General features: G+C 45.4%; 2 protein-coding genes across 4 annotated transcripts in view; one reads left to right on the top strand and one right to left on the bottom strand.

Moving 5' to 3' along the window:
* Positions 1 to 20034, top strand: part of SEC61A2 (SEC61 translocon subunit alpha 2) — a 38337-nt gene extending 18303 nt beyond the window's left edge. Inside the window, exons 5-12 of one of the 2 annotated variants that reach the window (XR_009867936.1) lie at positions 1741 to 1872; positions 1998 to 2107; positions 7999 to 8152; positions 9147 to 9307; positions 9901 to 10098; positions 13473 to 13664; positions 14290 to 14483; positions 18927 to 19014. Coding sequence is in view for 1 of the 2 variants with exons in the window: in XM_062210903.1 (XP_062066887.1) it covers positions 1741 to 1872; positions 1998 to 2107; positions 7999 to 8152; positions 9147 to 9307; positions 9901 to 10098; positions 13473 to 13664; positions 14526 to 14602; positions 18927 to 19113 (1211 nt within the window). In the remaining variant the exon portion in view is untranslated. Of the gene's footprint in view, positions 1 to 1740; positions 1873 to 1997; positions 2108 to 7998; positions 8153 to 9146; positions 9308 to 9900; positions 10099 to 13472; positions 13665 to 14289; positions 14484 to 14525; positions 14603 to 18926 lie in introns of both variants that reach the window. The other variant, XM_062210903.1, reaches the window with a different exon arrangement.
* Positions 20035 to 22607: 2573 nt separating this feature from the next.
* Positions 22608 to 27776, bottom strand: part of NUDT5 (nudix hydrolase 5) — a 29960-nt gene continuing 24791 nt past the window's right edge. Inside the window, exons 7-10 of one of the 2 annotated variants that reach the window (XM_062210902.1) lie at positions 27516 to 27617; positions 25178 to 25186; positions 24994 to 25047; positions 22608 to 22941 (exon numbers count right to left, since the gene is read on the bottom strand). In XM_062210902.1, coding sequence (XP_062066886.1) covers positions 22832 to 22941; positions 24994 to 25047; positions 25178 to 25186; positions 27516 to 27617 — 275 coding nt within the window. In that variant the 3' untranslated portion in view covers positions 22608 to 22831. Of the gene's footprint in view, positions 22942 to 24993; positions 25048 to 25177; positions 25187 to 27012; positions 27293 to 27515; positions 27618 to 27776 lie in introns of those variants that run through there. The other variant, XM_062210901.1, reaches the window with a different exon arrangement.

Here is a 27776-nt window from a genome sequence, read left to right as displayed (position 1 = left end):
GCACTCACACCGATGCTTTGATATGAGATGTTGGTGTTGCAAGTGGCAGCCTAACCCGCTGCACTGTATGCTGGTGCCCTCTTTTTCTTTGAAGTGCCAAATTTCCTACATAAAGTTTTCATTAAGGATTGATGAGATCTATTTATAACTAGATCTATTTGGCAGCTGTAGATTTTGGTACCTTAGGAAAATCTGTGTTCTGACTATAACAGTAAAAAATGTTTTTATTTTTCAGTATTGAAGAAGTATATGAGAAGACATTGAGAATTCCACTTAAGTGGAATATTTTATATTTAGGGCATTTTTCAACACTTAAGGACTAGAACAAGTAGCATTATTTAGTTCTACATGTTCCTTTACACAATTGACATATATATATATATATATATATATATATATATTTTAGCTTCTAATTCTAAATGCAGTATATATTTTCTGTTAGGAAAAATTTAGAAAATAGAGGAAAATCATTCATAATTCCACTAGGTAGAAAGAATAACAATAAGCATCTTGAAACTAGATTAAAATATTAGGAAATTCTTTTTCCACTTAAATATTAAATGAAATCAAACAGTACCTACTATTTTCTTTTTTTTTTTTTTTTTAACTACCTGGGTGTCATGAACATTTTTTTTAAAGATTTATTTATTTGAAAGGCAGAGATAGAGAGAGGGAGAGGGAGAGGTCTTCCATCCACTGGTTCACGCCCCAGATGGCTGCAATGGCCGGAGCTATGCCGATCCAGAGCTAGGAGTCAGGAGCTTCTTCCAAGTCTCCCACATGGGTGCAGGGGCCCAAGAGCTTGGGCCATCTTCTAAGGCTTTTCCAGGCCATAGCAGAGAGCTGGATTGGAAGTGGAGCAGCCGTGTCTCAAGCTGGCACCCATACAGGATGCTGGCACTGCAGGCAGGCAGCTTTACCTGCTACGCTACAGCCCTGGCCCCGTCATAAACATTCTTTACGTTGCTAAATATTCTACAAGATTGTTTTAGGTAACTTTTTATGTAACTTAAAATTTTATGTTAGAATTACAAATACTCTTCAGTGTCTTTATTAACTTAGGATTATTTTACATTAGCAATAAAATATTTAGTGTGAGTTTTTTTAAAAAGTTTTTTTTTATATATATTTATATATTTTTTTATTATTTCCTTGAAAGACAGAGTAACAGAGAGGCAGGGAGAGAGAGAGAGAGAGAAGTCTTCCATCTGCTGGTTCACTTCCCAAATGGCTGCAATGGCTGGAGCTGGGCCATTCCAAAAGCCGGAGGCAGGAGCTTCTTCTGGGTCTCCCACACAGGTGCAGGGGCCCAAGGACTTGAGCCATCTTCTACTGCTTTCCCAGGCCACAGCAGAGAGCTGGATTGGAAGTGGGGCAGCCAGGACTCAAACCGGCACCCATTTGGGATACCAGCACCGCAGGCAGCAGCTTTACCTGCTACACCATGACTCCAGCCCATATGTGGGGGGCCTTAAAAAATTTTATGGAAATATGGATTATGAAAAACTGCATGATTTTAAATTTTTCACCAAAATAAATTTCTCTTTTAATTCCAGTTTTCCATGAACTTTGTGAAGTACCAATGTGTAACACTTTTTATTCAGTGCGTTGTAGTAGTGCGATGTTAATGAGAACCTTTTTAGCAGTTGAGGGATGAAGATTGCATGTTAACACTGAAACATGTTTCCTATGTGTCAGAGGACAGTAAAAACTGTTTACTTCTGTACCCTTCTTTTGCAGGAACTTTAATGGAATTGGGTATTTCCCCAATTGTAACATCTGGTTTGATCATGCAGTTGTTAGCTGGAGCCAAAATCATTGAAGTTGGAGATACACCCAAAGACAGAGCTCTATTCAACGGAGCCCAGAAATGTGAGCATGCGTACAGTTGCAGAGCCTTTTCCAAATCTGAGGGTGTTTGTGCTGCCGATGTTTTCCGTGGCCTTTCTTGTCTTTGATTGTAAGCATGTGCTACTTTTCTCCCCAATTTTTGTCAGTATTTGGTATGATCATTACGATTGGGCAAGCCATTGTGTATGTCATGACGGGGATGTACGGGGACCCTGCAGAAATGGGTGCTGGCATCTGTCTCCTAATCATTATTCAGGTAAGAAAATCTTGCCTTTTCATATGCAGATAATAAACAGTTTGATGTCTTTTTTTTTAAAACAGTTGTTTATGTAATTAATTTATTTATTTCACTTTTGAATTATTAAATTATTTTTATTACTGAAGTAATATGTGTAAATTTTGTTGGTTTAGCAAATGATTCTATTAGCCTTTTACCTGCACAGTATAAATTATGGGTCTGTTGTATTTCAGTGCTTTTGCAGTGTCCATTTTGCATATTTGGAGGTCTCAAATCAGGATGCTTTCTTACAGTTAATAGTGCCCAGCAGTTGCTGTCAGCCAAAGGGTAGTCATGGCAGTTGTCACTGACATGTGACATGTGCCAGCTCGGTCATAGCTGCTCATATCCTCACTATACCAGCTGGTTACATGTATTGTTGATAAACAGGTGTTTGAGTTTAATTACCATCTCAAATAGCTTCCAAAAATGTGTTGTAATTATTGAAATGAAAGTTTTTGTGTGTACAGAAAGGCATATAAACAACAAGCTGGATGATAAATATGTATGACTAAGAATACCTCATTTTGTAAATAGAAAATAATTTAAAAAAAATAAATTTTTTCTTAATTTTATTTATTTATTTGAGAGGTAGAGTTACAGACAGAGAGGGCGAGACAGGGAGAAAGATCTTCATCCGCTGGTTACTTCCCAAATGACAACAATGGCCAGAGCTGGGCCGATCTAAAGCCAGGAGCCAGAAGCTTTTTCCGGGTCGCCCATGCAGGTGCAGGGGCCCAAGCACTTGGGCCATCTTCTGCTTTCACAGGCCATAGCAGAGAGCTGGTTAGAAAGAGGAAGAGACACGAACCCTGCACGCATATGGGATGCCGGCACTGCAGGTGGAGGCTTAGCCTACTACGCCAAAGTGCTGACCCCCAAAGTAACAATTCTTCGTAATAATGTATTGTGTCCTGGGTAATTGGCAGTATTCTTTATTAGTGGTATACAGAATAATAGTGTTTGAAGTACTGATGTCTTAGAGTCAGTGAAATAACATGCATACACTCATATTCCATGGATGTTTTAAATGGATGCTTTGAAATGACATTTTTATTTATTTTTTTTTTAAAGATTTATTTATTTATTGGAAAGTCAGAGTCACACAGAGAGAAGGAGAGACAGAGAGAAAGGAGAGAAAGAGAGAGAGAGAGATTGAGAGAGATTGAGATATCTTCCACCCATTGGTTCACTCCCCAAATGGCTGCAGTGGCTGGCTGGAGCTGCGCTGATCCGAAGTCAGGAGCCAGGAACTTCTTCCAGGTCTCTCACATGATTGCAAGGGCCCAAGGCTTTGGGCCATCTTCTACTGCTTTCCCAGGCCAGAGCAGAGAGCTGGATCAGAAGTGGAGCAACTGGGTCTTGAACTGGCGCTCAAATGGGATGCCAGCACTGCAGGCAGAGGCTTTACCCGCTACGCCACAGCACCGACCCTGTGAAATGGAATTTTTAAAGTGCAGTATAATTGCCTCTACTAAGTATCTTCCAGGGTGTAAATTTGGAACATATTGCTCTGTTGTATAACCCTTAATCATCATCATTTAAAGAAACTACCCAAGAGTAGGTTGTATTTAGGCTATATAGTAGTTATTTTTTGTGTTTTGAAGTTTCCTTAGGTTAAAAAACTGTGTGTCTGCAGCTGTAATTATCTTGGAAATGTGTCTTCTTACCTGCTCTATGAAATTAGAATTAATTTAGGAAAATCTTTTTAATGATTCAAAAGACCAAACTCGGGGCCGGCGCTGTGGTGCACTAGGCTAACCCTCCACCTGCAGCGCTGGCATCTCATGTGGGCGCCGGTTCTAGTCCCAGTTGCTCCTCTTCCAGTCCAGCTCTCTGCTGTGGCCCGGGAAGGCAGTGGAGGGTGGCCCAAGTACTTGGGCCCTGCACCCGCATGGGAGACCAGGAAGAGGCATCTGGCTCCTGGCTTCGGATCGGTGGGGCTCCTTCTGTTGCGGCCATTTGGGGAGTGAACCAACAGAGCAAAGACCTTTCTCTCTCTCACTGTAATTCTACCTGTCAAATAAATAAATAAAAATCTAAAAAAAAAAAAAATAGTTTTGAAGGGTTCCAGGTACCAATTTGGTCATGTATAGTTGAGAAATGTGATTGTCTGAGGCTGGCTTGGTTGTTCATTCATTTTTCCTCCAGAAACCTTATATAGGAAACCTCATCTAGGACCAGTCATAATAAGATGGATCAGGGGCCTGATTCAGAACAAGCAGAGTTGGGTTGTTCAAGTGTTTTTTGGACTCATAACAATAGGGATGGCTTTTTTCCTCCTTTTTTTCCATTTGTATTTGATGTGAGCTGGTGAGCTTTCACCCACTGGTTCACTTCCCAGATGCCTGAAATGGCTGGGCAGAAGGGTGCAAGTCAGGAACCAGGGACTCTATCCAGGTCTCCTGCGCAGGTGACAGGAACTCAGCTGCCTCACAGGAGGCTGGAGCCAGGAGCAACCCAGGAACTCTGATGTGGGGTGGCATATCCTAACCTGAGGGTTACCCCTCCGGGTTCAACATCTCGCCCAGAGTGGCTTTTCTGATGAGGTGCTTTTTTGACAAGGCAGGACATTTTAATCAATTGGCATTTTCTTCAATTGTAATATTATCTTTATTCTTCTATTTGTAAAGCACTTGGCTGGCAAATTTTATAACCCTTGGGAGTTAGAGGAAGGAGGGATGCAATGGATGGGGAGAGAAGATACTTTGGAGACCAATTTTCTTACCTTTACTGCTTAGTATCTCTTACTGCTTCTGGCCTTGCTGAGGGTACTTACAGGCCGCTGTTGCCTTATGTTTTCTCTGTAGCATTTGCTTTATGCAGCCCATAGTTCAGAATAACCCTATTTATTTTTATTTTTATTGATTTTTTTAAAAATATATTTGAATGGCGGGGTTAAAGAGAGAGAGGGAGAGACAGAGGTCTTCTATCCTCTGGTTCACTCCCAAATGGCCACAATGGCCAGAGCTGAGCCAGGCCAGAGCCAGGAGCTTCTTCCGGGTCTCCCAAATGGGTGGCAGGGGCCCAGGCACTTGGGCCACCTTTCACTGTTTTCCCAGGTGCATTAGCAGGGAGCTGAATTGGAAACGGAGCAGCTGGAACTCAAACCGGTGCCCATATGGGATGCTGGTGTCATAGGCAGCGGCATAACACACTATGCCCTAATGCTGATTCCAAGATTTATTTATTTATCTGAAAGAGAGAGAGTGGGAGAGACAAAGAAACATCTTCGATTTGCTGCTTCACTCCCCTTGGGGCCACAACTACCAGCGCTGGGCCAGGCCTAAACCAGGAGCCAGGAGCTTCATCTGACACTTGATGAAGTGCTGCTTTCTCCAGGCCATTACAGGGAGCTGGATCAGAAGTGGAGCAGCTGGGATGCAATGACACCACTGCAGGTGGCGGCTTAACCTACTGCACCACAACACTGGTCCCCCAGAATACCTCCATAACCCTGAATTTTAAAAGACATCCAGAACTGGCTCTAGCTCTTAGAAATTATGCCTTCTTATACAGTCGGTTGTGGATTTATTTGATATAAAATGGAGTTAAGCTATTTTGATGTTTATTTTCTCTATTCAGAAGCCCAAGACAGTTACATTATGTGAATGGAATAAGTAAAATGGATATATATTCATTTATTTACGTAAGTTCTGGCATACAAATACTTGTGTCGGTTAATTCTTCTAGTGCAAACGTATAGAGAAATACATCACATTATCCTAGGTGGGCAGTGACTCGTTGGTGTCTTTTCAGGGCTTTGCTAACACTGAGAGTATGTGTTTATCGTAGGAGCTATGATTGGATCATTGTGTTTTCTCTTAGATACATAGGTTTTATGCATACTGTTATGGAAGTATTTCTTACCTTTCACATGGTCTTTTTTTTTTTTTTTAAAGATTTATTTATTTGAAAAAGTTAAAGAGAGAGAGAAAGACAGAGCTCTTTCTTATGCTGGTTTACTCCCCAGAAGGCCACAACGGCCAGCACTGGGCCAGGCAAAGCCAGGAACCAGGAGCTCTTCTGGGTTCCCATGTGGGTGGCAGGAGCCCAAACGTTTGGGCCATTTAACCTCCACTGCTTTTCCTAGGCCACCAGCAGGGAGCTGGATGGGAAGTAGAGCAGCTGGGAATTGAACTGGCGTCCATGTGGGATGCTGTCATTGCAGGCGGCAGCTTTACCCACCATGCCCCAGTGCTGGCCTAAGGTCGGTGCTTTTTGACTGATGAGTTTTGAAATCTAAATAGTGGGTCTCGATTAAAACTTTAGAAAGATGAATAAAAAATCAGTGTCCCTGGCTCGTGGTAAAGGGCAGTCAGTAGTTTGCCAGCCCAAGTCGTCGGGTGGAGACGGTCGTTCCCGCTGCAGAGGTTGCCTCCGTTCCTGTCACTGCCGCAGTCACCGAGCTGCCGCTGTCACTCCTGGTCTCTCATCCCTTTTCATAGGCACGCGTGCATCTTTTACATTGTTCCCTCAGTTACGGAAACCGTTTCTCATTTAGCTTTCTCTGCAGTTGCTTTCTACCGTTAGAATGCAAGCATGTACCTGGCCCAGGATACGGTCGAGTCCCTCTTGAGTGTGCTCGACATGCCCTCAACAGGGCGCCTGGAGAACGGCAGTCGTTTTAGGGCTGCCTTGTACCTTTGTGCGGTCGGCTGTCAGAAGCCCATGATCAGACTGTGTGGTGGCTGAAGGTCGGTAGACAGCTGTCATTCCCTGTGTGGGAATGGGTTTCTGTCTTTGTCATTATGAGCACTGATCGCCTCACAATGTGATCCTGGTCAAAATAAAATGTTGTAACTTTGTGTCACAGTGTCAGACGGGCTTCCACTAGTAGTCAAGGTTTTCAGTTCACTGAAAGACTACGTGACTGTGAATAGACATGTCGGGCTGTGCAGAGCCGCTGGAATGCAGTTAAGGAGCCATCGGCGTTAGGAGAAGTACAGGTGCTTAAGATGGGGCAGCATAGCTGCTGCTCGCTGCTCCTCACAGGTGCACCTGGCGCAGGGAGTGACCCCTGAGCCGGGGGCTGGGCGGTTCTCAGCAGAGCGGCCTATCTTCTTCCCACTTGATGAGGCTGCTTAGCTTACGGCAGGGAGGCAGATGAACAAGTGAGTCGGTCACCTGCGAGGCTGTGGAGTGTTTTAACTGATGCGTCCTTTTATGGAAATGTCTTCTCCATGAAGAAAACTAAGAATTTTCAGTGTCAAAATTAAAGTTTGTTTGCTTTATTTTATTAAAAAGTATAAGCTTAAGAGCCTGGTGAATTCTTAACTGTCTTCAAATTTATATTCAGTCATCATTCTAGGTATCAGATGCATTTTTACATTGTCATAATCTGTGTATATATTAATTTGTGCTCTTAATTTTTGACTTATTCTAATTATAACATAACTAATACTATATGTATACTTTCAGAAACTATCCACATAGCCTTTATACATACCCTTAGTAGCAGTGTACAGTGCATCTTGTTACTATAGCACAATTTGTTTAGCCTTTCACTTGGAGGTTTTGGGGAATGTTTTCAGCTCCTACTGTAAGCCTTAAATTCTACAACTCAGATTATTTAATGTGCTTTTCAGATAGGCTGTATTTAAACATTTAAACATAAGGGCAACTCTTGAGAAGGTTTTAAGCAAACTTTAAAGGTTGAAATGTCTGCTTTATAATTTAACAGTACTTCCAGGCCTCTAATTTTCAGAATTGGCTTCTGACTAAACTCCAGCAGATAGTCACAATAGAGAGAGTGCAGCAGTTGGGCTTCCTACTAAAAACTCCCGTCCCTCGGAGGTAGCCATAGTGTTCGTCCTCCCCTCTCCTGAGTTTATTCTTGCTTCAGCTCACTTGCATTTCTCTCCCCACAGTTGTTTGTTGCTGGTTTGATTGTGCTGCTGTTAGATGAGCTGCTACAGAAGGGTTACGGCTTGGGGTCTGGTATTTCCCTCTTTATTGCCACCAACATCTGTGAAACCATTGTCTGGAAGGCCTTTAGTCCCACTACCATTAACACTGGCAGAGGTACATTGCACAGCGCCTGCAACTGCACGAATTTTGCTGGATGTGTGCTGAGAGCGAGTCCATAGTGTAGCAGTACGTGCCTGTAGCCGGTCCGGTTTGCACTTCCCTGGGGACAAAGAATGCTAATTGTTCAAAACTTAAGAAACAGAGATTTGTGGAGTAGCACGTGTACTACTTCAGAAAACAATTTCCAAATTTTAGCCTCTGCTCATTTAAAATTCCAGTGGTTGCAAACAGGTTTTTAAATCTTGTTTGTTAACCTTGCTGAAGCCCTTGCTGCACGAGTCATGTGTGTGACTGAGCTCAGCATTCCTGAGGGGGTGAAAAGGTAGTGAATTAAGATTTTCCAAACGAAAAAGCTGGTGTTCATTGTATCCTCAGGGAGCACTAGTACTTGGGCTGCTCTTCTGATTGGCTTTGTCACAGCACCTAAGTTTTGAAAGATTTCATTCGGTCTTTCCCCTCGCCCCTGCACTGCTCTCGGATGCTGTCCTAGTCTCATTGCTCACCATCCACCTCCTGAGCCCAGCGTTAAGGAAACAGTAATGATGGTTTATTGATGTTCTTGGTACAATAAACTTAATGGCAAGCTTGGTAGAGGAACATATCTTTTGATTCTCACATCTTTTTTTTTTTTTTCTGCTTTGCTGTTGCTTTTTTTTTTTTCCCCCTAAAAATACTCTTTTCCTCTCCCCAAAGTGAAGGAGAGGCAAATCTTTATGAATGAATTATTTGCTTTGGTAAATGCTACTTTGGATGTTTTCATCAAGAGTAGTCTCTTGAGAAAACCTCAGATGTATGTTTAAAAAGATAGATTTGCCTCAGTGATCTACGTAATTGTAGAACCCGTTATACATGGCTGTGTCGTAAAGCAAACGGTGGTGAACTGTGTTGACTTGTACTCTGGATTGTATGTAGAGTTTCAGGTGACTTGCTTTGACTGGGGTGAGTCTGTACGACACGTCTACAGTTCATTTCTGTCTCGATTCCTCAGGTACCGAGTTTGAGGGAGCAGTCATAGCTCTGTTTCACCTGTTGGCCACCAGGACAGACAAAGTCCGAGCTTTAAGGGAGGCTTTTTATCGTCAGAATTTGCCCAATCTCATGAACCTCATTGCTACAGTCTTCGTGTTTGCTGTTGTTATATATTTTCAGGTAAATATAATCTTGGCTGAAGTAAGTTGGATGTGGATTTTTATTTTGCTGTTAAAGAAGAGAATGCCATTGGAGATGCTCCTGTCTTAGCAAGTCAGTGTTTTATGATCTAGTCACTTTTCTCAGGTTGTCACATAATGGTGCTTAAGTAACAGAAAAGGGTTTTCAAGCAGATTCGTGTTGTATTATTTTTATTCATTTCAAAGGCAGAGAGCTTCCATCCACTGGTTTGAGTAAGCCAAGTGCCTGCCTGTACAGCTGGGAATGGGACAGGGAGAAGCCAGGAGGCAGAAACTGCACCTGGGTCTCCCACGTGGCGGGCAGGGATGCAAGGACCTTGCAGGGTGCACATTAGTAGGAAGCTGGAATTGGAAGTGGAGTTGGGACTCGAACCTTCTCTAATATGGGATGCAGACAACCTAACTGCTGTGCCAAATGCCCATCCCCCAAAATGATTTTGAAGTCTGTACCCAAGGTGGGATTTGTTGGTTAGCACTGCCTTTTCTTTCTCCCTGCAGCTAATTATTTTCTCTCTGTGGCCTGCATTCTTCGTACGTACAGTTCCCTAACTTGCTGTACGTTTCATTTTTTAGGGATTTCGTGTTGACTTGCCCATTAAGTCAGCCCGGTACCGAGGACAGTACAGTAGCTATCCCATCAAGCTCTTCTACACCTCGAACATTCCCATCATTCTTCAGTCGGCCTTAGTTTCAAACTTGTATGTGATTTCCCAGATGCTGTCTGTGCGATTTAGTGGCAACTTTTTAGTTAATCTACTAGGACAGTGGGCTGTGAGTATTTTATTTCTATTAAGTATTTAAAATTTATTATAATTTGTTTCATGGTTTTATTTCCCCCTGAATGAGACTTTGAAGTAGTTGTTTGAACATTTTCCGCCTTCCTTATCAATAGCAGAATCTGGTACCTTCCTGGAAGAGCTGGTAAGTATTGTAAACACTAACATGGATCAAGGCTGTCTAGGAAGCACTGTCATGTCTTATTCAGGTTAAAATCACAGTTGCTTTCATAAAAGTGATTTCCTGTTTTGCAGTCTTATTTCACCTTAGCAGTGAAGTTCGTCCTTTTTAAAGCTGTTTGCTGACAATGTATGGGGTACCGGAATCCTTTCTTCTTTTCCTTCTGTTTTCCTTGGTCTGAATAGCAATAAACTGGCTTGTGATTTACTGGGCTGGAGATAGCATGTGTTTAACAGAGCTGATGCGAGAGCTGGACATCGGATGCAGTATGATCTCACTTCCCTTTGTGGATACTCTCTATCATCACTCCAGAGCCATCCAGCCGTGCTGTTACCCAAGTGTGACTTACTAGAGTGAAGTTTAATTGGTTTAAATGCTATCATCTAACAAAGGGGTATTTTTCCTTCTTGGAATGAAAGAATTATTGCATTCTACCAAAGAACAGTATTTTTCATATATAATCATTACTATTGAACTATAGTGCTTATTCTATGCATTTATCTTAATATATTATCTGTTTCTTATAAATCTTAGTAACTCATCTCTCTGATTTTACTAAAGGTCATTTTTTTTTTCTCTTTTTTTTTTTCTTTTTTTTTTGACAGGCAGAGTGGATAGAGAGAAAGAGAGACAGAGAGAAAGGTCTTCCTTTTTGCCGTTGGTTCACCCTCCAATGGCCGCTGCGGCCGGCGCATCTCGCTGATCCGAAGCCAGGAGCCAGGTGCTTCTCCTGGTCTCCCATGGGGTGCAGGGCCCAAACACTTGGGCCATCCTCCACTGCCTTCCCGGGCCATAGCAGAGAGCTGGCCTGGAAGAGGGGCAACCGGGATAGAATCCGGCGCCCCGACCGGGACTAGAACCTGGTGTGCCGGCGCCGCAAGGCAGAGGATTAGCCTGTTGAGCTGCAGCGCTGGCCTACTAAGGGTCATTTTAAAAAAAACTTTAAAGCTTAACAGAACAAAACTGTAACTCCTGAATGTTAGTTGAAGGAAATAGAATTCTCTTTATCCATACCACTCCTTTCAATTTATTGGAAAGAAATTTGATTCCCTGTAGCCATTGTAACTAGCTGATAAAGAACAGACTAAGAAGGATGCTGTCCCTCCCTTCACTAGCTCATAGTCTAGCAGTTACTGCTGTGTTGATAGTTAGAAACACACTGAGTAGTTGATTCTGTATAAACTGGGTTGTGATTTTCACTGTGGTTTTTAAAAAACATTTATTTGAAAGAGTTAGAGAGAGGGAGAAAGACACATAGGGTGTGAGAGGAGGTCTTCCCTCCAGTGGTTCACTGCCCAAATGGCTGCAGCAGCCAGGGATAGGCCAGGCCAAAGCCAGGAGTCAGGAGCTCCATGTGCTCTCCCACGTGGGTGGCAGGAAGCTAAGCAGTTGGGCCACCATCCGCTGCCTCCCCGGAACATTAGCAAAAAACTGGATCAGAAGTATGGAGTATGTGGGGCTCAAACCAGGCACCTTGGTATGGGATGGGGATGCCAGTGCTCCAGGCAGTGGCTTAACCTGCTACCACAATTCCTGCTCCAGATTTTTATTATTTTTTAAATAAAAATTTATTTTTATATATCTTATTTTTATATATCTTTAGACTGAATGAGAGACAAAGAGAAGGATCTTTCATCCAGTGGTTCACTCCCCAAATGCCTGCAACAAGTAGGGCTGGGCCAGGCCATAGCCAGAAACCAGGTAACTCCATCTTAGTCTCCTGTGTGGCTAGCAGAGATCCAAGAATTTAAACCATCACCTGCTGCCGCCCAGGCTGCACATCAGCAGGAAGCGGAAATCAGGAAGCAGAGCTGGGACTTGGATCCAGGCACACTGATAAGTGATACAGGCATGTCAGGTGGCTTCTTAACTAAGACTTTTTTTTAAAAAAAGATTTATTTATGTATTTGAAAGGCACAGTAACAATGCTGAGACAGAGCTTCAGTCTGCTGCTTCACTCCCCAAATGGTCACAGTGCCCCCGGTGTACCATGTGGGTGGCAGCATCCCAAGTACTTGGACCATGTTCCACTGTTACATTAGCAGGGAGCTGAATAAGAAACAGGAGCGAGGACTCAGACCTGTGCTCCCGTGTGGATGTTGTAAATGGCAGCTTAACCCACTGCACTACAATGCCGGCCCCGCCCAAGATTCTTTTAAATGGCAGAATTATTATTGGAAAACTGAATGTGTCTATAACCAGTGCTTTAGATCCGGGATTATTGATTCTAGGGGCATAGTAGAAACTTATTTGAAAATCATAGACATTCTAGCCCAAAATTGCTTTCCCGGTGTGAACCCTAAATTTTTTATTTAATAGGAACAAAGATAGGCTATTCTGTTTCTGTTACTGGAAAAATTCTCAAGTGCTTGTATGGACAGAAGTCCCATTGTTACAAATATTTGTTAAAACACTTTTCTTTTTAATAATATGCAAACCATATAAAGTTTAGGCAGTGAACTGCTAAGTGTTTGTCAGTATTTGGATTGCAATTTTTTTTTTTTTTTTTTAATTTGAAAGGCAGAGTTACAGAGAGTGGGGGGAGAGACAGATTGAGAGATCTTCCATCTGCTGGTTTACTCCTCAAATGTCCACAACAGCTGGAGCTGGGCCGATCCAGAACCAGAAGCTTCTTTTGGGTATTTCACATGGGTGCAGGGGCCGAAACACTTGGGCCATTCTCCACTGCTTTCCCAGGCACGTTAGCAAGGAACTAGATCCAAAGTGGAGCAGATGGGACTTGAACTAGCACCCATACAAGATGCAGGCACCACAGGCAGAGACTTAACCTAACTATGCCACAGCACTGGCCCTGTATTGCATTCTTAATACGTACAAATAGCAGAGTCATGCTTGAGGATTTTAATATAATACATTGGGTAGTCAGTTCAGAAAATCCAGGTTCTAAATATAATTAGTTTCATTGTAAATGTCATCACAGTCCTACCTTTATGAAGAGAAGGAAGATTTTGTAGATTTTTTGTAAAAAATTGCTTTTCTGTTAACATATATACAATGTCATGATTTCGATGGAGTGAAAGAATTAGATGAAAACAGTAACTCCTTGAGTTATATAGAAGCAGACTGTAGTTGTTTTGGACTTAAAACACTGTCACAGTGTTTGAGGAATTTCCAGTGATAAGAAGTGAGAAGGCTGATCATTTGCTCTTTTTCTTCTGGCTCTATAGGACGTCAGTGGGGGAGGCCCTGCTCGTTCCTACCCTGTTGGAGGCCTTTGTTACTATTTATCTCCTCCTGAGTCCATGGGTGCCATATTTGAGGATCCTGTCCATGTTGTCGTTTACATCATCTTCATGTTGGGATCCTGTGCATTCTTTTCTAAGACGTGGATAGAGGTATCCGGCTCCTCAGCCAAAGATGTGAGTATTTGTTTTATTTGAAAATGATAACGTATTTTTTTTGGAAAAAAAATTCATAATTTTTTGGTGTCAAAATATACACTCTTTTGTGACTTAAAGTTGGTTTAATTTGGCCGGCGCCACGGCTCAATAGGCTAATCCTCCGCCTAGCGGCGCCAGCACACCAGAATCTAGTCCCGGTCGGGGCACCGGATTCTGTCCCGGTTGCCCCTCTTCCAGGCCAGCTCTCTGCTGTGGCCAGGGAGTGCAGTGGAGGATGGCCCAAGTGCTTGGGTCCTGCACCCCATGGGAGACCAGGATAGCACCTGGCTCCTGCCATCGGATTGGTGTGGTGCGCCGGCCGCAGCGCGCCAGCCGCAGCGGCCATTGGAGGGTGAACCAACGGCAAAAGGAAGACCTTTCTCTCTGTCTCTCTCTCTCACTGTCCACTCTGCCTGTCAAAAAAAAAAAAAAAAAAAAAAGTTGGTTTAATTTGTACATTCTTAATGAGTCTGTGTCATCCCCAAGAGGCCAAAAACTAGTTCCTGGGAGGTAAGAAATTCTCAGTGATTGCCATGGTTTGTTACCCTCCGCAACTCAACCCTACCCTACAAGTCACATTTCTTAGTTTTTACTTTCTCTATAGGGAGGTGACGACGACAGCAGTGCTGAGGAACACTGGCTTGGTGTCTGGGTGACAACCAGCTGCACAGCACTGAGGCCCCGGTTTCTTTGGGTATAACCGGGTTAACGTGACACTGCCACCTTCAGGGTGCTTGTATGCCTGCGTGTGCAGAGAGTACTTCACACAGAACCCAGTAGATGCTGAGCATCGAAATGGTAAGAATTTGATTGTCAAAGGTGATTTTTCTTTTTTTGCAGGTAGCTAAACAGCTAAAAGAACAGCAAATGGTAATGAGGGGTCACAGAGATACCTCTATGGTCCATGAACTTAATAGGTAAGGTCATGAGATCACCCCTTTGTCAGTGTCTGTGTTTGTTTCCGTCTTTGATTTATCACTAAATGTCATAACTCTGTTCTGATTCATATTGAAAGCATTTTTCTTGTACTCCACACAGTAGACCTGGTGTCCCCCAGAATGTAATTGTTCTGCATGGCAAAACTGACATGTAAATTATTAACTGCAGCCCTGTTCCCCTCACTGTTCTGTCCAGGGTTGGACTGTAGGTAGTTCTGTGCATGTGAAATCACCAGGGAGCTTCTACAAAGGACTGACCTCCCACCACTGGAATGGTGATCGGGCTTGGATGAGTTTTAAGCCTCAGGTTTTTGGTCTTTGGTAAAGCTTTGAGATGTAATTCATACACCATGCAGTGCACTCATTTGAAGTGTGTAGTTATTGGTTTTTAAAATATATTCAGAGCCACCAAATCCTTCTGATCTGTTTTTTATTTTTTTATTTTTTTATTTTTTTTGACAGGCAGAGTGGATAGTGAGAGAGAGAGAGACAGAGAGAAAGGTCTTCCTTTTTGCTGCTGGTTCACCCTCCAGTGGCCGCTGCAGCCAGCGCATCATGCTGATCCAAAGCCAGGAGCCAGGTGCTTTTTCCTGGTCTCCCATGCGGGTGCAGGGCCCAAGCACTTGGGTCATCCTTCACTGCCTTCCCAGGCCATAGCAGAGAGCTGGCCTGGAAGAGGGGCAACCGGGATAGAATCCGGTGTGCCAGTGCCACAAGGCGGAGGATTAGCCTGTTAAGCCACGGTGCCGGCCTTTTTTTTTTTTTTTTTTTTAAATTTTTGACAGGCAGAGTGGACAGTAGAGGGAGACAGAGAGAAAGGTCTTCCTTTTTGCCATTGGTTCACCCTCTAATGGCCACCGCGGCTGGCGCACTGCGGCCGGCGCACCACGCCGATCCGATAGCAGGAGCCAGGTACTTATCCTGGTCTCCCATGGGGTGCAGGGCCCAAGAACTTGGGCCATCCTCCACTGCACTCCCTGGCCACAGCAGAGAGCTGGCCTGGAAGAGGGGCAACCGGGACAGGATCGGTGCCCCAACCGGGACTAGAACCTGGTGTGCCGGCGCCGCAAGGCGGAGGATTAGCCTACTGAGCCACAGCGCCGGCCCCTGATCTGGTTTTAAAAACATTTTCATCAAGCCTGTGCTGTGGCGTAGCAGGATAAGCCACTGCCTACAGTGCTGGCATCCCATATGGGCGCCAGTTCGTGTCCTGGCTGCTCCTCTTCCGATCCAGCTCCCTGCCTATGGCCTGGGAAAGCAGTGGAAGATGGCACAAGTGGTTGGGCCCCTGAATCCACATAGGAAATCCAGAAGAAGCTCCTGGCTCCTGGCTTTGGCTTAGTCTAGCCCTGGTCATTGCTGCCATTTGGGGAGTAAACCAGCGGATGGGTGATCTCACTGTCTCTCCTTCTCCATTTCTGCCTTTCATTTAAAATAAATAAATCTTTAAAACAAAAAAAATTTTCTTCATCACTCAGAAATGCCAGTGCTAAGCCTAAGCTTTGCTGCCTAAGCCACACGGCCACTGTGAGCTCTGTGGGCCTGCCCCTGCTGGGCGCTACAGAGTCGTACACATGGTCTTTTCTCTGGGTGGCTTCTTGCACTTTGTGTGCCTTCACGGTTTATCCGTTTTGTAGTGGGTGTTAGTACTTTAGTCCTCTTTACTCATTCCCTTGTACAGGTTTGCCATGTTATTCATCAATTGATGGAAATTTTTGCTTCTGCTCCTTGGCTGTTATGAATAATGCTGTTCCGGCCGTGTGTGGAGTACAGTTCTTGGGTCATATCACGATGCTGTGCTTAGCATGTGGAGGAGCTGCTAAATACTTTCCGGAGTGGCTGCACCCTCTACATTCCCGCTGGCAATGTGCAAGGCTGCAGCGACTGCCTGGCCTCACTGGTGCTACTTTTTGGTTTCAGTTCTAAGGGGTGTGAAGTGGTATCTGTGTTGTTGTTGTTTTTAATTTATTTGAAAGTCAGGGCCGGCGCTGTGGCTTAATAGGCTAATCCTCCGCCTTGCGGCGCCGGCACACTGGGTTCTAGTCACGGTCAGGGCACCGGATTCTATCCCGGTTGCCCCTCTTCCAGGCCAGCTCTCTGCTATGGCCCGGGAAGGCAGTGGAGGATGGCCCAAGTGCTTGGGCCCTGCACCTGCATGGGAGACCAGGAGAAGCACCTGGCTCCTGGCTTCGGATCAGCGAGATGCGCCGGCCGCAGCAGCCATTGGAGGGTGAACCAATGGCAAAAAGGAAGACCTTTCTCTCTCTCTCTCTCTCTCTCTCTCTCACTATCCACTCTGCCTATCAAAAAAAAAAAAAAAAAAAGTCAGATTACACACACACACACAGAGAGAGAGAGAGAGAGAGAAAGAAAGGTCTTCCATCCGATGGTTCACTCCCCAGATGGCTGCAACGGCCGGAGCTGTGCTGATCCAAAGCCAGGAGCCAGGAGCTTCTTCCGGGTCTCCCATGGGGGTGCAGGGGCCCAAGCACTTGGGCCATCTTCTGCTTTGCCTGGCCATAGCAGAAAGCTGGATTGGAAGTGGAGCAGCCAGGATTTGAACTGGTGCCCATATGGGATGCCTGCGCTGCAGGCAGTGGCTTTACCCACTATGCCACAGTGCTGGTGCCCATTGTGGTTTTGATTTGCCTTTCTGTGAAGACTATTGATGTTCAGCATCTTTTCATGTATATATTGGCCATATATATACATATACATATATATATATATATTTAAATTTTTTTTAATTTGAAAGGCACAGAGGCAGAGAGAGAGATCTGCAGTCCACTGTTTTACTCCCCAAATGCCCACAATAGCCAGGGTGAGGCCAGGCTGAAGCCAGGAGCCAGGAGTGCCATCCAGGTCTCCCACGTGGGTGGCAGGGACCCATGCATTCAAGCCATCACCTGCTGCCTCTCGAGTGCACACGAGCAGGAAGCTGGATTGGAGGTGGAGGTCCACTCTGCTATGGGATGCTATGCTAAGCACCCATTCCTTGGAAGTGGAGGTTACCCGCTGAGGGATGTGAGCATCCTGAACAGTGGCTTCACCTCTGCGGCCAAAACTGGTCCCCTTCCCCTTTTCCCGATAGCGTGCTCTGTCTGACACACAGCTTTTCATTTCGTTGAAGCCTAATTTTCCCTTTGTTGCCTTGTGCTGCTTTTGGCGTTGAATTAAGCATTGCCAAACACAAGGTTACAAAATGTTTACTCCTGTTTTCTTCTGTGGGTTCTGGCTCTCACATTTAGTGTCTGCTTTAACTTTTGTGTTTGATGTGAGATAGGGATCCAGGTACCTTCTGTTGCATGTGGGCATCCAGTTGGCCCAGCACCGTTTGTTGAGCCGCTCCTGTGTGGTTTTATGTGAGCCTTGTGTTTATTTAGAACCTAGACTGCAGAGGGTAGCCCAGCGAGCCTCCAGCTCCAGTAGTGCCTGTCATTCTGCCACTCCTGTTTCATCCACCATCTCCCTAGGCTTTTTTGAATGAAACTCCATATTTAAGTTTTCCAGGTAATTCTGATGTGCAGCCAAGGTTGACTTACTGTTGAAGAGGATCATCAAAACCTTGTTAGCGTGTGTTTGTTAATACTTAGAAAGCATTTTGAAGTTTACTCTTCCTTCCACAAGAGGGAACCATGGGTTACTCATTTAAAAATATTTTGCCTTAAGAATCATGCATTGCCTTTCTTGGCCATTTACTGGTTTCTCAAAATTGAGTCAAAATAATTGCCTTAACCTATTATGTCCCATCATCGTATATATAGGACACATTAAACTTTAAATTGAGGGGCCAGTGTGGTGGCACGGCTGGGCTGGCATCTCAGAGTGCCAGTCCCAGTCCTGCTGCTCTGCTTCTGATCCAGCTCCCTGCTAACACACCTGGGAAGGCAGCAGAAGATGGCCCGAGAACCTGGGCCTTGGGAAACCAGAAGGCTTCAGCCTGGTCTAGACGTGACTTGTGGTCATTTGGGAGGTAAACCAGTAGTTGGAAGATCTGTGTTGCTCTTTCAAAAAGAAAACCTTTAAATTTAGCAATCAACTTACCACTTACATTTTACTACTGTACAGTACAGTAAAATGTTGAAATATTTACAGAATTGAAAACTTGGGACTTACGTTAAGGTTAATGACGGGATTTTCATGAACGTCGTCTTCTGTCATGTGTAGCCCCTTCCATGGCAGACTGTCCCACGTCACTAGTTCAGTTAGGCCTTTTAGAGAGCCACTGATGGGAAAGCTTCGACCCCTCGCCACTTGTGTGCTGGTTTCCATCCGCTGCTGACCAGGGGTGTCTGTCTTCCAGGTACATCCCCACGGCAGCTGCGTTCGGTGGTCTGTGCATCGGTGCCCTGTCGGTGTTAGCGGACTTCCTCGGGGCCATCGGATCGGGCACTGGAATTCTGCTTGCAGTCACTATTATTTATCAGTATTTTGAAATATTTGTTAAGGAACAGGCTGAAGTTGGTGGGATGGGTGCTTTGTTTTTTTAAGTGTTCCAAATATTTCTTTTTGTGTGTGTGAAAGGGAAAATATTTTGACACATTGTTTTTGTCAAAGAACGCCAGTCCCCCTTCTCTTCCTTCATGGTTTCTTGTTTTCAAGTGCTACCTGTCCCATTTCCAAAATGGGCACCGAGCTAAGCCTGTGTGCAGCGTTAGTACCAGCTGCCTTAAAACTGAAGTTTACATTCTCCATTAAGAAGTGTCCATCCAGTGTCGCCTGTGCTGCGGGAGAGCAGTGTGACTGCCTTGCTGTGTTCAGTCACCACAGGGAGGCGGTGGCGTGGATTCGTTTTGCACACAATGTTCACAACACTATCCCCCCACGCACACTTGTTTAAAAATGAATCTAGTTCAGATTGCCACTTTCCAATACTTTTGAGCTTATTTAATGAGTTCTGGAACACTTGTATCTAGTCTATATTTTAGATAATTACTTTTTATACTTTTTTAACTCATAGTATCCATGCTCCCGGCCCTCCCTCCCCAGGCCCTCCCTCTTATTGGTCCCTTTCCAAAGCAGCCACGGGCAAAACTCAAGATGAGTCACTTCTGTCACTAGAGCCAGCTGCTTCCAGTCACTCTTCCCGCCCCTCTTCCCCCTTTCCTCCCGTGACAGCATACGTGGTGCTGTTGGACTGTATTGGCTATGCCTTCTAACTCCAGCCAGTCACTTGAGAATGCCCTTTCGGACAGTATGCCCAACTCGGTTTTTTCTTTCTTTTTTTAAATCCCTGAGGCAAAGATTTAATTCTCAAGCAGTGTCTGTAGCTCAGTGGGGGTGAACAATAAGTAATTCATGCTAGGAATTTATGTATGTTGTTGTGTTTACAGCAGCAACATGAGTGTAAACAGTAGACAATAAACTTTTATTTAATAAAACTGTTTCGGCTGTGTTGGAAAAATAAAGAAATCTGATACTGTGTTTTCTGAGATTACTTGTATGGGTTCACTGTATTCCTACAGTGCCCATGGTGATTTGCCTGTTGAAAGAGGCCACATGTGATTACATAGTGATGTTTAATCCTCAACTGTTGAGGCACACTGGCCAATTTAAAGGTGCTCACTTATGTGACTAGTATTTGGAAAAGGACAGGAAGACAGTGGTCTCAGAAGTTTCTCAGTCGCTGTTTGAAACTGCAAAGCTCTCTGTCAGTATTTCTTTTTTCAAAGTATGTGCTTCAATTTCCAGATCAAACTTAATTTTGAAAAGATATTTTCAGAAGTAGTTTTCCGTTATGGTTTGCTCTTTCTGTATGTGTAGCAAGTATGTCTTAAGCTTAGGGTTACCAAGCCAGGTAATTCCAGGGCCAAGACAGATGAGACAAAGGCAGGCAGAACGGCAACAAAAGCCAGCATCTCCAAGGTGCCCACGACCACTGTCACCACAGGAGTACAGACCCAGTGTTGTCGCAATATGACATAAGAAACCTGGTGTTTTAAAATGTGGGCAGATAAACAGTGCTAGCCAGTCAAAACATGCAGACTGCCAGTTCTCAGACATGTCATCCCCACAGCATAGCCTGCGATGGTAACAGATACAGCAAGGGCTTTAGGGATACGTGCTAGGATTCAGCTGCCTCTTGAAGAAAATGGGGAGAACAGCAGACAGAATGGACAGGTAGGGGTTTAGATCTCATTCCTCCATCGCCATGAAGAGCTGGTCCTTCCCATCAGAAGCGGCTTGGGAAGACCTGTGTGTGTGTGTGTGTGTGAGGAGTGGTCTGTGCTGGGGTCTAAGTGTGCCTTGTCTCGGTTTTTGTTTTTTCTTTTGGATTTTGACGTGGCAAATTATAGGGTGTGTCCTTGTGGGTTAAAGGAAAAGGATTAAGCTCTCTGGAGCATCATGATACCCAGGACCCTGGGGCCGGTGCTGTGGCGTAGCAGATTAAAGCTGCCGCCTGCAGTGCCAACATCCCATATGGGTGGCGGTTCGAGTCCTGGCTGCTCCACTTCCGATCCAGCTCTCTGCTATGGCCTAGGGAAGCTGTAGAAGATGGCCCAAGTCCTTGGGCCCCTGCACCTGCGTGGGAAGACCTGGAGGGGCTGGCGCCTCAGCTAAATAGGCTAATCCTCCACCTGCAGCACCGGCACCCTGGGTTCTAGTCCCAGTCGGGGGGCCAGATTCTGTCCCAGTCGCTCCTCTTCCTGTTCAGCTCTCTGCTATGGCCCGGTAGTGCAGTGGAGGATGGCCCAAGTGCTTGGGCCCTGCACCCACATGGGAGACCAGGAGGAAGCACCTGGCTCCTGGCTTCGGATCAGCGCAGTGCGCCAGCCACAGCGCAGCGGCCATTGGAGGGTGAACCAATGGAAAATGAAGACCTTTCTCTCTGTCTCTCTCTCTCACTGTCCACTCTGCCTGTCAAAAATAAAAAAGAAAAAAAAAAAAAAAAAGGAAGACCTGGAGGAAGCTCCTGGCTTCGGATTGGCACAGCTCCGGCTATTGTGGCTAATTGGGTAATGAACCAGCAGATGAAAGACCTCTCTCTCTTTCTTTGTAACTCTTTCAAATAAATAAAATAAATCTTTAAAAAAAAATCAGGACTCTAACAAATGAACAGGCTACTATTACAGCAGGTAGATGGATCTTAACTTCTACAACATTTAAGCAGAAAATAGACTTGATGTATAAACTTAGATAGTTCCATAATGCTTTCCATGCTTGTTTAGGAAGTCTAGCTCTTGGTAAGCTGGGACAGCAAACCTGGCAACATGAACCATACTGCAGCATTTTGGCACTAGTACTCTGGTTTCATCTGGAGAACCACTTTTACATGGTCCGAGGGGCCTGGCTTAGCTCCAAGCTGGAAACATGACTTAGTGCTGGTCAGGGAGAATCACCCTAAGACTTGCCTGGAAAGAGCTGACAGGAGTAACTAAGAAAATGGTCTATACTTGTTGAGTTTTGGGGGATGGGCTTCAGGTATGGCATGAGCTAGAAGAAATCCCTGTATTTATCCTTTGAAAAGTAGTTTGTATTGTGTTTCAAGTGCTGACCAACCCTTCTGAATACACTCCTGGTTAAACATCAAGATAACAGTGCCTCAGACCATGTCAACTGTGGATCTGTTTTAGAAATGTCAAGTATTTTTTGAGGATAGGAGTCAGGTGATCACATATCCCCTTGTGGGAGTGGTCCTGAGTTTCACCTAGCCTTGGTATGGGGAATGGAGTCAGCCAGTGCCTGTGCCCTAACGGCTGGTTCAGCTTCAGTAATTCATGGGTGCTGGTTGTGAATGTCCTTCTTTCTTGATTTTACATCCTCTTCTGCCCTGTGTACTAACTCGAGTAGCATGTCTCTCTTCTAAGACTTCATTTTAAACACAAAGTCATAGTTATTTCATACCAAGCATAAGGTTGACTGTGGGACTAGTTGGCCTAATTGGAACTCAAGTCTGTTCTTTAGAAATATCCTTATCCCCTGGATTAGAAAAGTTAACAGTTGAGCTTAAAAAAAAAAAAAAAAGGAATAAACATCTCTGTGTGTGTTCTTGTTCATTCATATTAGCTGGAGTTTAACACATTTCAAGTAAGGTTATAGCCTACTTGTAATCACAGTACCGTATCACCACCATATGCACTCTGTGCTGCTTTTATTTTATGAAAAAACTAAGTTCAAATCTACAGTCAATTAAGTTGAATACAAAGTCTCAGTGAAGAAGGCCTGGTGGTCTCGTTTACAAAGACGTGGCCAGTGTCCTCTTTGGCCTTAAAATTTGAGGAAGGGCACTTCAAATGGCTTCGTGTTTGCGTGTTTCAGTGCCAGAGCATAGGAATAGACCCTGGCATCCACTGTGAGATGTTCTTCGGCTATCAGGGCTATGGGAAGCAAAGAATACAACTTAGGTAACGCAGGCAATAGAAGAGGAACACCAGTTAGTCAAGTTACGGAGCAACCGCTCTATGCTACAGGCTGCTGCTAGCATTTTTTGCCTTCAAGGATGTACAGGATCACCTTCTCAGTGTGGGCCCAGGATACTGGGGTCGGGATTCTGCGTGAACACAGCAAAGCCGCACGTTCACAGACCCAGCTGTACTGCATTTGGGGCTCAGGTGGGCGTGCAGACCCCGAGACCATGGGGCTGACTGCACAGGGATGCAGTGAGCGGGACTGGACGTATCCTACCAAGACCATGGTCTCAGACTCCTTCCCACACACTTCAATGAGAACTTGTGCTTCGCTCAGACGGGAGGCTATCAGACTGGGCAAATCTGCCCCTTGCTTTCCGAGCCCAGAGACATTGCGCTTGCAGGCGAGGCCAGGCCTGCGCCCTACTCCTCTGCGTGTGGCAGGTGCTCTCGGGAAGGGCTGAACGCTACTCAGGCTAGCAACCTGACCGTGAGCGACCAGCCTGCCAGCTCCTCCGGTGTCACTTGGGAGGAAATGATTTGATGACTTGATTTTGGTCCTGTTGAAGCTAGGCAAGCCAGTCCCTTGATCTGCCCCCACCTTCCTCCGTTCTCTCGCTCTATTCCTCCTTCCCCCTCCACCCTGTCCCACCTCCCATCCCTTTTCTAACACCAGTCTGGAAGTTCAGTTAGGTAGAAGGGAGGACATGTGTAGATAGGATACTCTCCTAAGGAACACAGCAAAAACACATGGCATAGAACATGCAGCACTTGTGGGCCTCGTGCTTTGCCTACGTTATTGCATTTAGTTTTACTCCTGCTTCCTCAGAGGTGAGATGGAAGCTTAGAGAGGCTGACTCATGACGAATCGAGGTGCGCAGGGCCTGGGGCTCAGGGGAGCTTGTCGGGCAGCCCGCCCCGGGGCCTGGCATTCTCTGGAAGTGTGCCTTGTCAACGAGCACATCTCTCTGCCATGGTGGTTTCTAACACTGGCCTTGATGTCTTCGGGTGGGTTTTACCTTAGGTGTAGCTTGCTACAAAGGTGAAGGCTGGAACGAGGGCCCTCTGAACAGGGGAAGCCATAGCGGCTTTGGAAAGTGTCACGTGACCCCTCAAACACACACATCGGAGATCCAACCTCTGCCTCCCAAGTGAAACTGAATACCACCGGCATTCACTCCTGGAAAGAAGGGAGGGACTGCGCGCCTGAGGTTCTGGTCAAATAACCCTCCAGGTTCATTTGTGGAATAATTACTTTAAACCAGCAGAAACATGAAGTAATCGGTTTCCCAAAATACTTAAAACCACTAAAATATTCCGATTATGAGAAGCACCTTGCTCCTTAGGAATGAGCAGCCGGCACAGGGCAGCTCTGGGGCAGGGCCCGTGCTGTATCTTCATCCACAGCGCCTCCTGCTGGAGCTGCATCAAAGGGCAGCTCTCCACATAGCCCTCTGTCTATAAAACCCCTACAGGATGGGCTGGCCAAGAGTTACACGACGTAACTATGACCAGTGATTCGACCAAGGGTCACACAGCCAGTTGGTGCGGGCTGTTATATCAGCCCATCACAGGTAGTATACTCTAGATGGCTCCGATATTGGAAGATGTTGTCGGATTCTCCTTCTGCTTGCACACGCTGCAATGAACCATTCAGTATACTTGTATGTTTGAGGAAAGGCTAAAAAGACAGCTACTCCCACCTTTGCCCTCAAGGTTACGATGCATTAAAGTTCAGGATGGTTTTGGCTCACGAGCGGGAATAGATTCTTGATTGTACTGAAGGAGAAAAAAGGCCCCAGCTAAAGCTGTCCTGTGACACAGAATGTCTTGCTCATCCTTTCAGACCTACCCCGGGGAAGGAACACTAGCCCTGGCCCACTGCAGTTTTACAGCAGTCTAGGTCCTGGGCTTCCCTGAGACACAGAGGAGACAAATGCAGTTGGATGTAAGCCCCCAAGGTCCTGGGGATGGACGGGGGAAAACACACCAAATGGGGGTAGCAATGTTCAGGATGCTTACCATCGAGTCTCTTGAGCAGGTCGTTCTTTGGTAAAGAAATGACTTCCACAAATTCTAAACAAACAAAGTTCCGGTGAAAATGAAGCTAAAGGCAAGAACCTACCCGAGCAACCCAAAGTGTCTGAAGCCACCAGGCCACACTAAGGCTCGCACGTGGTCGGGCCCTGCCAGTTGAATCACGTACCTCCTTCTCCTGCAAACAAACACAGGGCAGTGTTTCAGCAAGGCCTGGAGTGGCAATTCGGCGGCAGTCCCTCAAGCAAGACAAAGCAACAAGGCTCCAAGGATTTAGCGGAAATTGGACTCTTTAACCTCACTTATATCATGATGAAGCAAAACCCAACAGCACAAAGCTATTACTGTTCCCCAGATGAAATGTATAATAGCAAAATGTAAAGCATATTCACACCACACGTATTTACAGATGTCTGTATCCGTACATGTGGTGAAATACAAATAACAAGTCACCATTTTAATCATTTAAAATTGCACTATTTATTTAAGAGGCAGAGAGACAGAGAGAGAGAGAGAGAGCGAGTGAGCCGTGTGAGTGCCAGAGCTCCCACTGGTCGGTCACATCACAAATGCCCGGAACGGCTAGACCTGAACCGGAGCTGAAGCTGGGAGCTGGCAGTCTATCGACGTTTCCCACATGGGTTGACTCCATTATCCGCACCATCAGTGCCACCTCCCCGGATGCTGGAGTCAGCAGCTGGCAGTGGGTACTGAATACATGCACTCTAACATGGGATACAGACATTTTTTATTTTTTTTAAAAAATATTTATTTGAAAAGCAGAGTGACAGAGATGTGTACACGCAAGGAGAGGAGAGGGGGGAGGGGAGAAAAAGAGATCTTCCATCCATTGGCTCACTGCCAGAATGCCTGGGGGTGGCAGGGACCATCACTGCCTCCCAGGCACATGAGCTGAGCTGGAAGCAGTGACAGGACTTGCCGGCAGGCACTCTGATACGGGATGCAGGCGTCCCAAGTGGTGGCTTCACCTGCTACACCACAATACCAGCCCTGGCTGCCAGTGCCTTAACTGCTCAAACTCCATTTTAACCACAACTCAGTGGCACTAAATGACATTCACAGTGTTGTGCAATCAGCAGCACTCGCCATCTCTAACAGAAACTTGGTACCCACTGAACATAACCCCCAGTCCCTGGAAGCCTCTGCTCTACTGTCTGTCTGTGAACTGGCCTACCGTGAGGACCTCACCTAAGCAGACTCTCCCAGCATTTGCTCTTTTGTGTCTGGCTTATTTCCCATCGACCAGTGTTTGCAGAGTTCATCCATGTTGTAGCATGGATCAGTGTGTTTCATTATTTCATGGCTGAATAATGTTCCATTGTGTGAACGCATCCCATTATGTTTATCCATTCATCTGCTGACAGATGCTTGGGCAGCTTCCACCTTGGGCTACTCTGAGTGATGCTGCTACGAACATGGGTATTTAAGTGCCTGAGTCCCTGCTTTCAATTCTTTTGGGTACATACGTGGAGTGGAAATGGTGGGTCATATAATAATTCTGTATTTAACTTTGAGGAACCGCCAAGCGGTCCTCCAGTTTATTGTATGTACACGTGCAATATATTTCTGGTGTAGAAATTCGGCATTTTAAGACAGAGCAGCAATGAGATACTGCAACACAGATACAAACAATTCAAGAGGCTAAGAAATTTAAAAATACTCTACATATGAGTCTGCTCATTCCCTGAGGTTGTGGGAGAGGTTATGAAACTGATAGAGGCATTATAGCTTTGGAAGCCAAACTCGCCAAGCGGCATTATAGAGCAAGGGATTTCCAGGTTCTCTTGATACGGAACTCAATTAGGAACAGTTAATAAGCTGCTTTGCCTTCACAGTTGCCTATGTATACCACTTACAATAGCCACCAAAACAGGGTGGTTATGAAGTTTCCATTTTCTTTCTATTTAGATCTGCAGCTCTTATTATTAAGCAGAAGTAACCTTCATGCAGAAATGGTGTGAAATGATACCATTTATAGAAAGATCAATGAGGCATAAGGATGACTGAAGTTGTAGAAGAGAAGTTAAAATACACCAGAGGGGAACAGACAAGAGTCCTGACGAAATATGTATGAGACTAGGATTCTTTCACCAAATTAAAACTAACACTAAGGGCAGCATCTGGCCTAGTGGTCAAGACTCGCATTAGGATGTCTGCGTCACATATCAGAGTGCCTGGGTTTGACACCCAGCTCTGCTCCTCACTCCGCCTCCTGCTGCTGCAGACGCTGGAAGGCAGCGGTCACGGTCCAGGCGGTGGGTTCCTGTCATCCATGTGGGAGACTGTCAGTGAGTTCTGGGCTCCCGGCTTCGGCCCAGTCCCGCTCCAGCCATTGTGGGTATTTGCGGGGAGTGACTCAGTGGATGAGAATGCCTTGTCTGTCTCGCAGTTCTCAAGTGTTCGTTTAAAGATCCAACTAGTGTGTTGTAAGTGAAAAGATATTTAAGAAGATGCAACCACCTTCAATGAGGCCACCAAACACTTACCTGGCTTCGGCTTCGGTCTGACGTTCTCGGCGTCATCTCCATTAATGGTTACTGTCACTATGTGGGTGGTGCAGTTGGACAAGCCTGGATCCATACATACAGCTGTGGAGAGAAGCGGCAGCTCACCTTAAACCACCCAGATGCCTCGGTCCCTTCTGTCATCTGTGTCACTGCTGAAATGCTTTAGGAAGAAAGTGGAGCTCCCGATGCACAGTCCCCAAGGAACGGATGTGGGAGGAGCAGTCCCAGGGTCAGTGAGTA

This window comes from Lepus europaeus, chromosome 14 (assembly GCF_033115175.1).
Source record: "Lepus europaeus isolate LE1 chromosome 14, mLepTim1.pri, whole genome shotgun sequence".
Lineage (NCBI taxonomy): Eukaryota > Metazoa > Chordata > Mammalia > Lagomorpha > Leporidae > Lepus > Lepus europaeus.
This window is presented reverse-complemented; position numbering and strand designations above follow the sequence as displayed.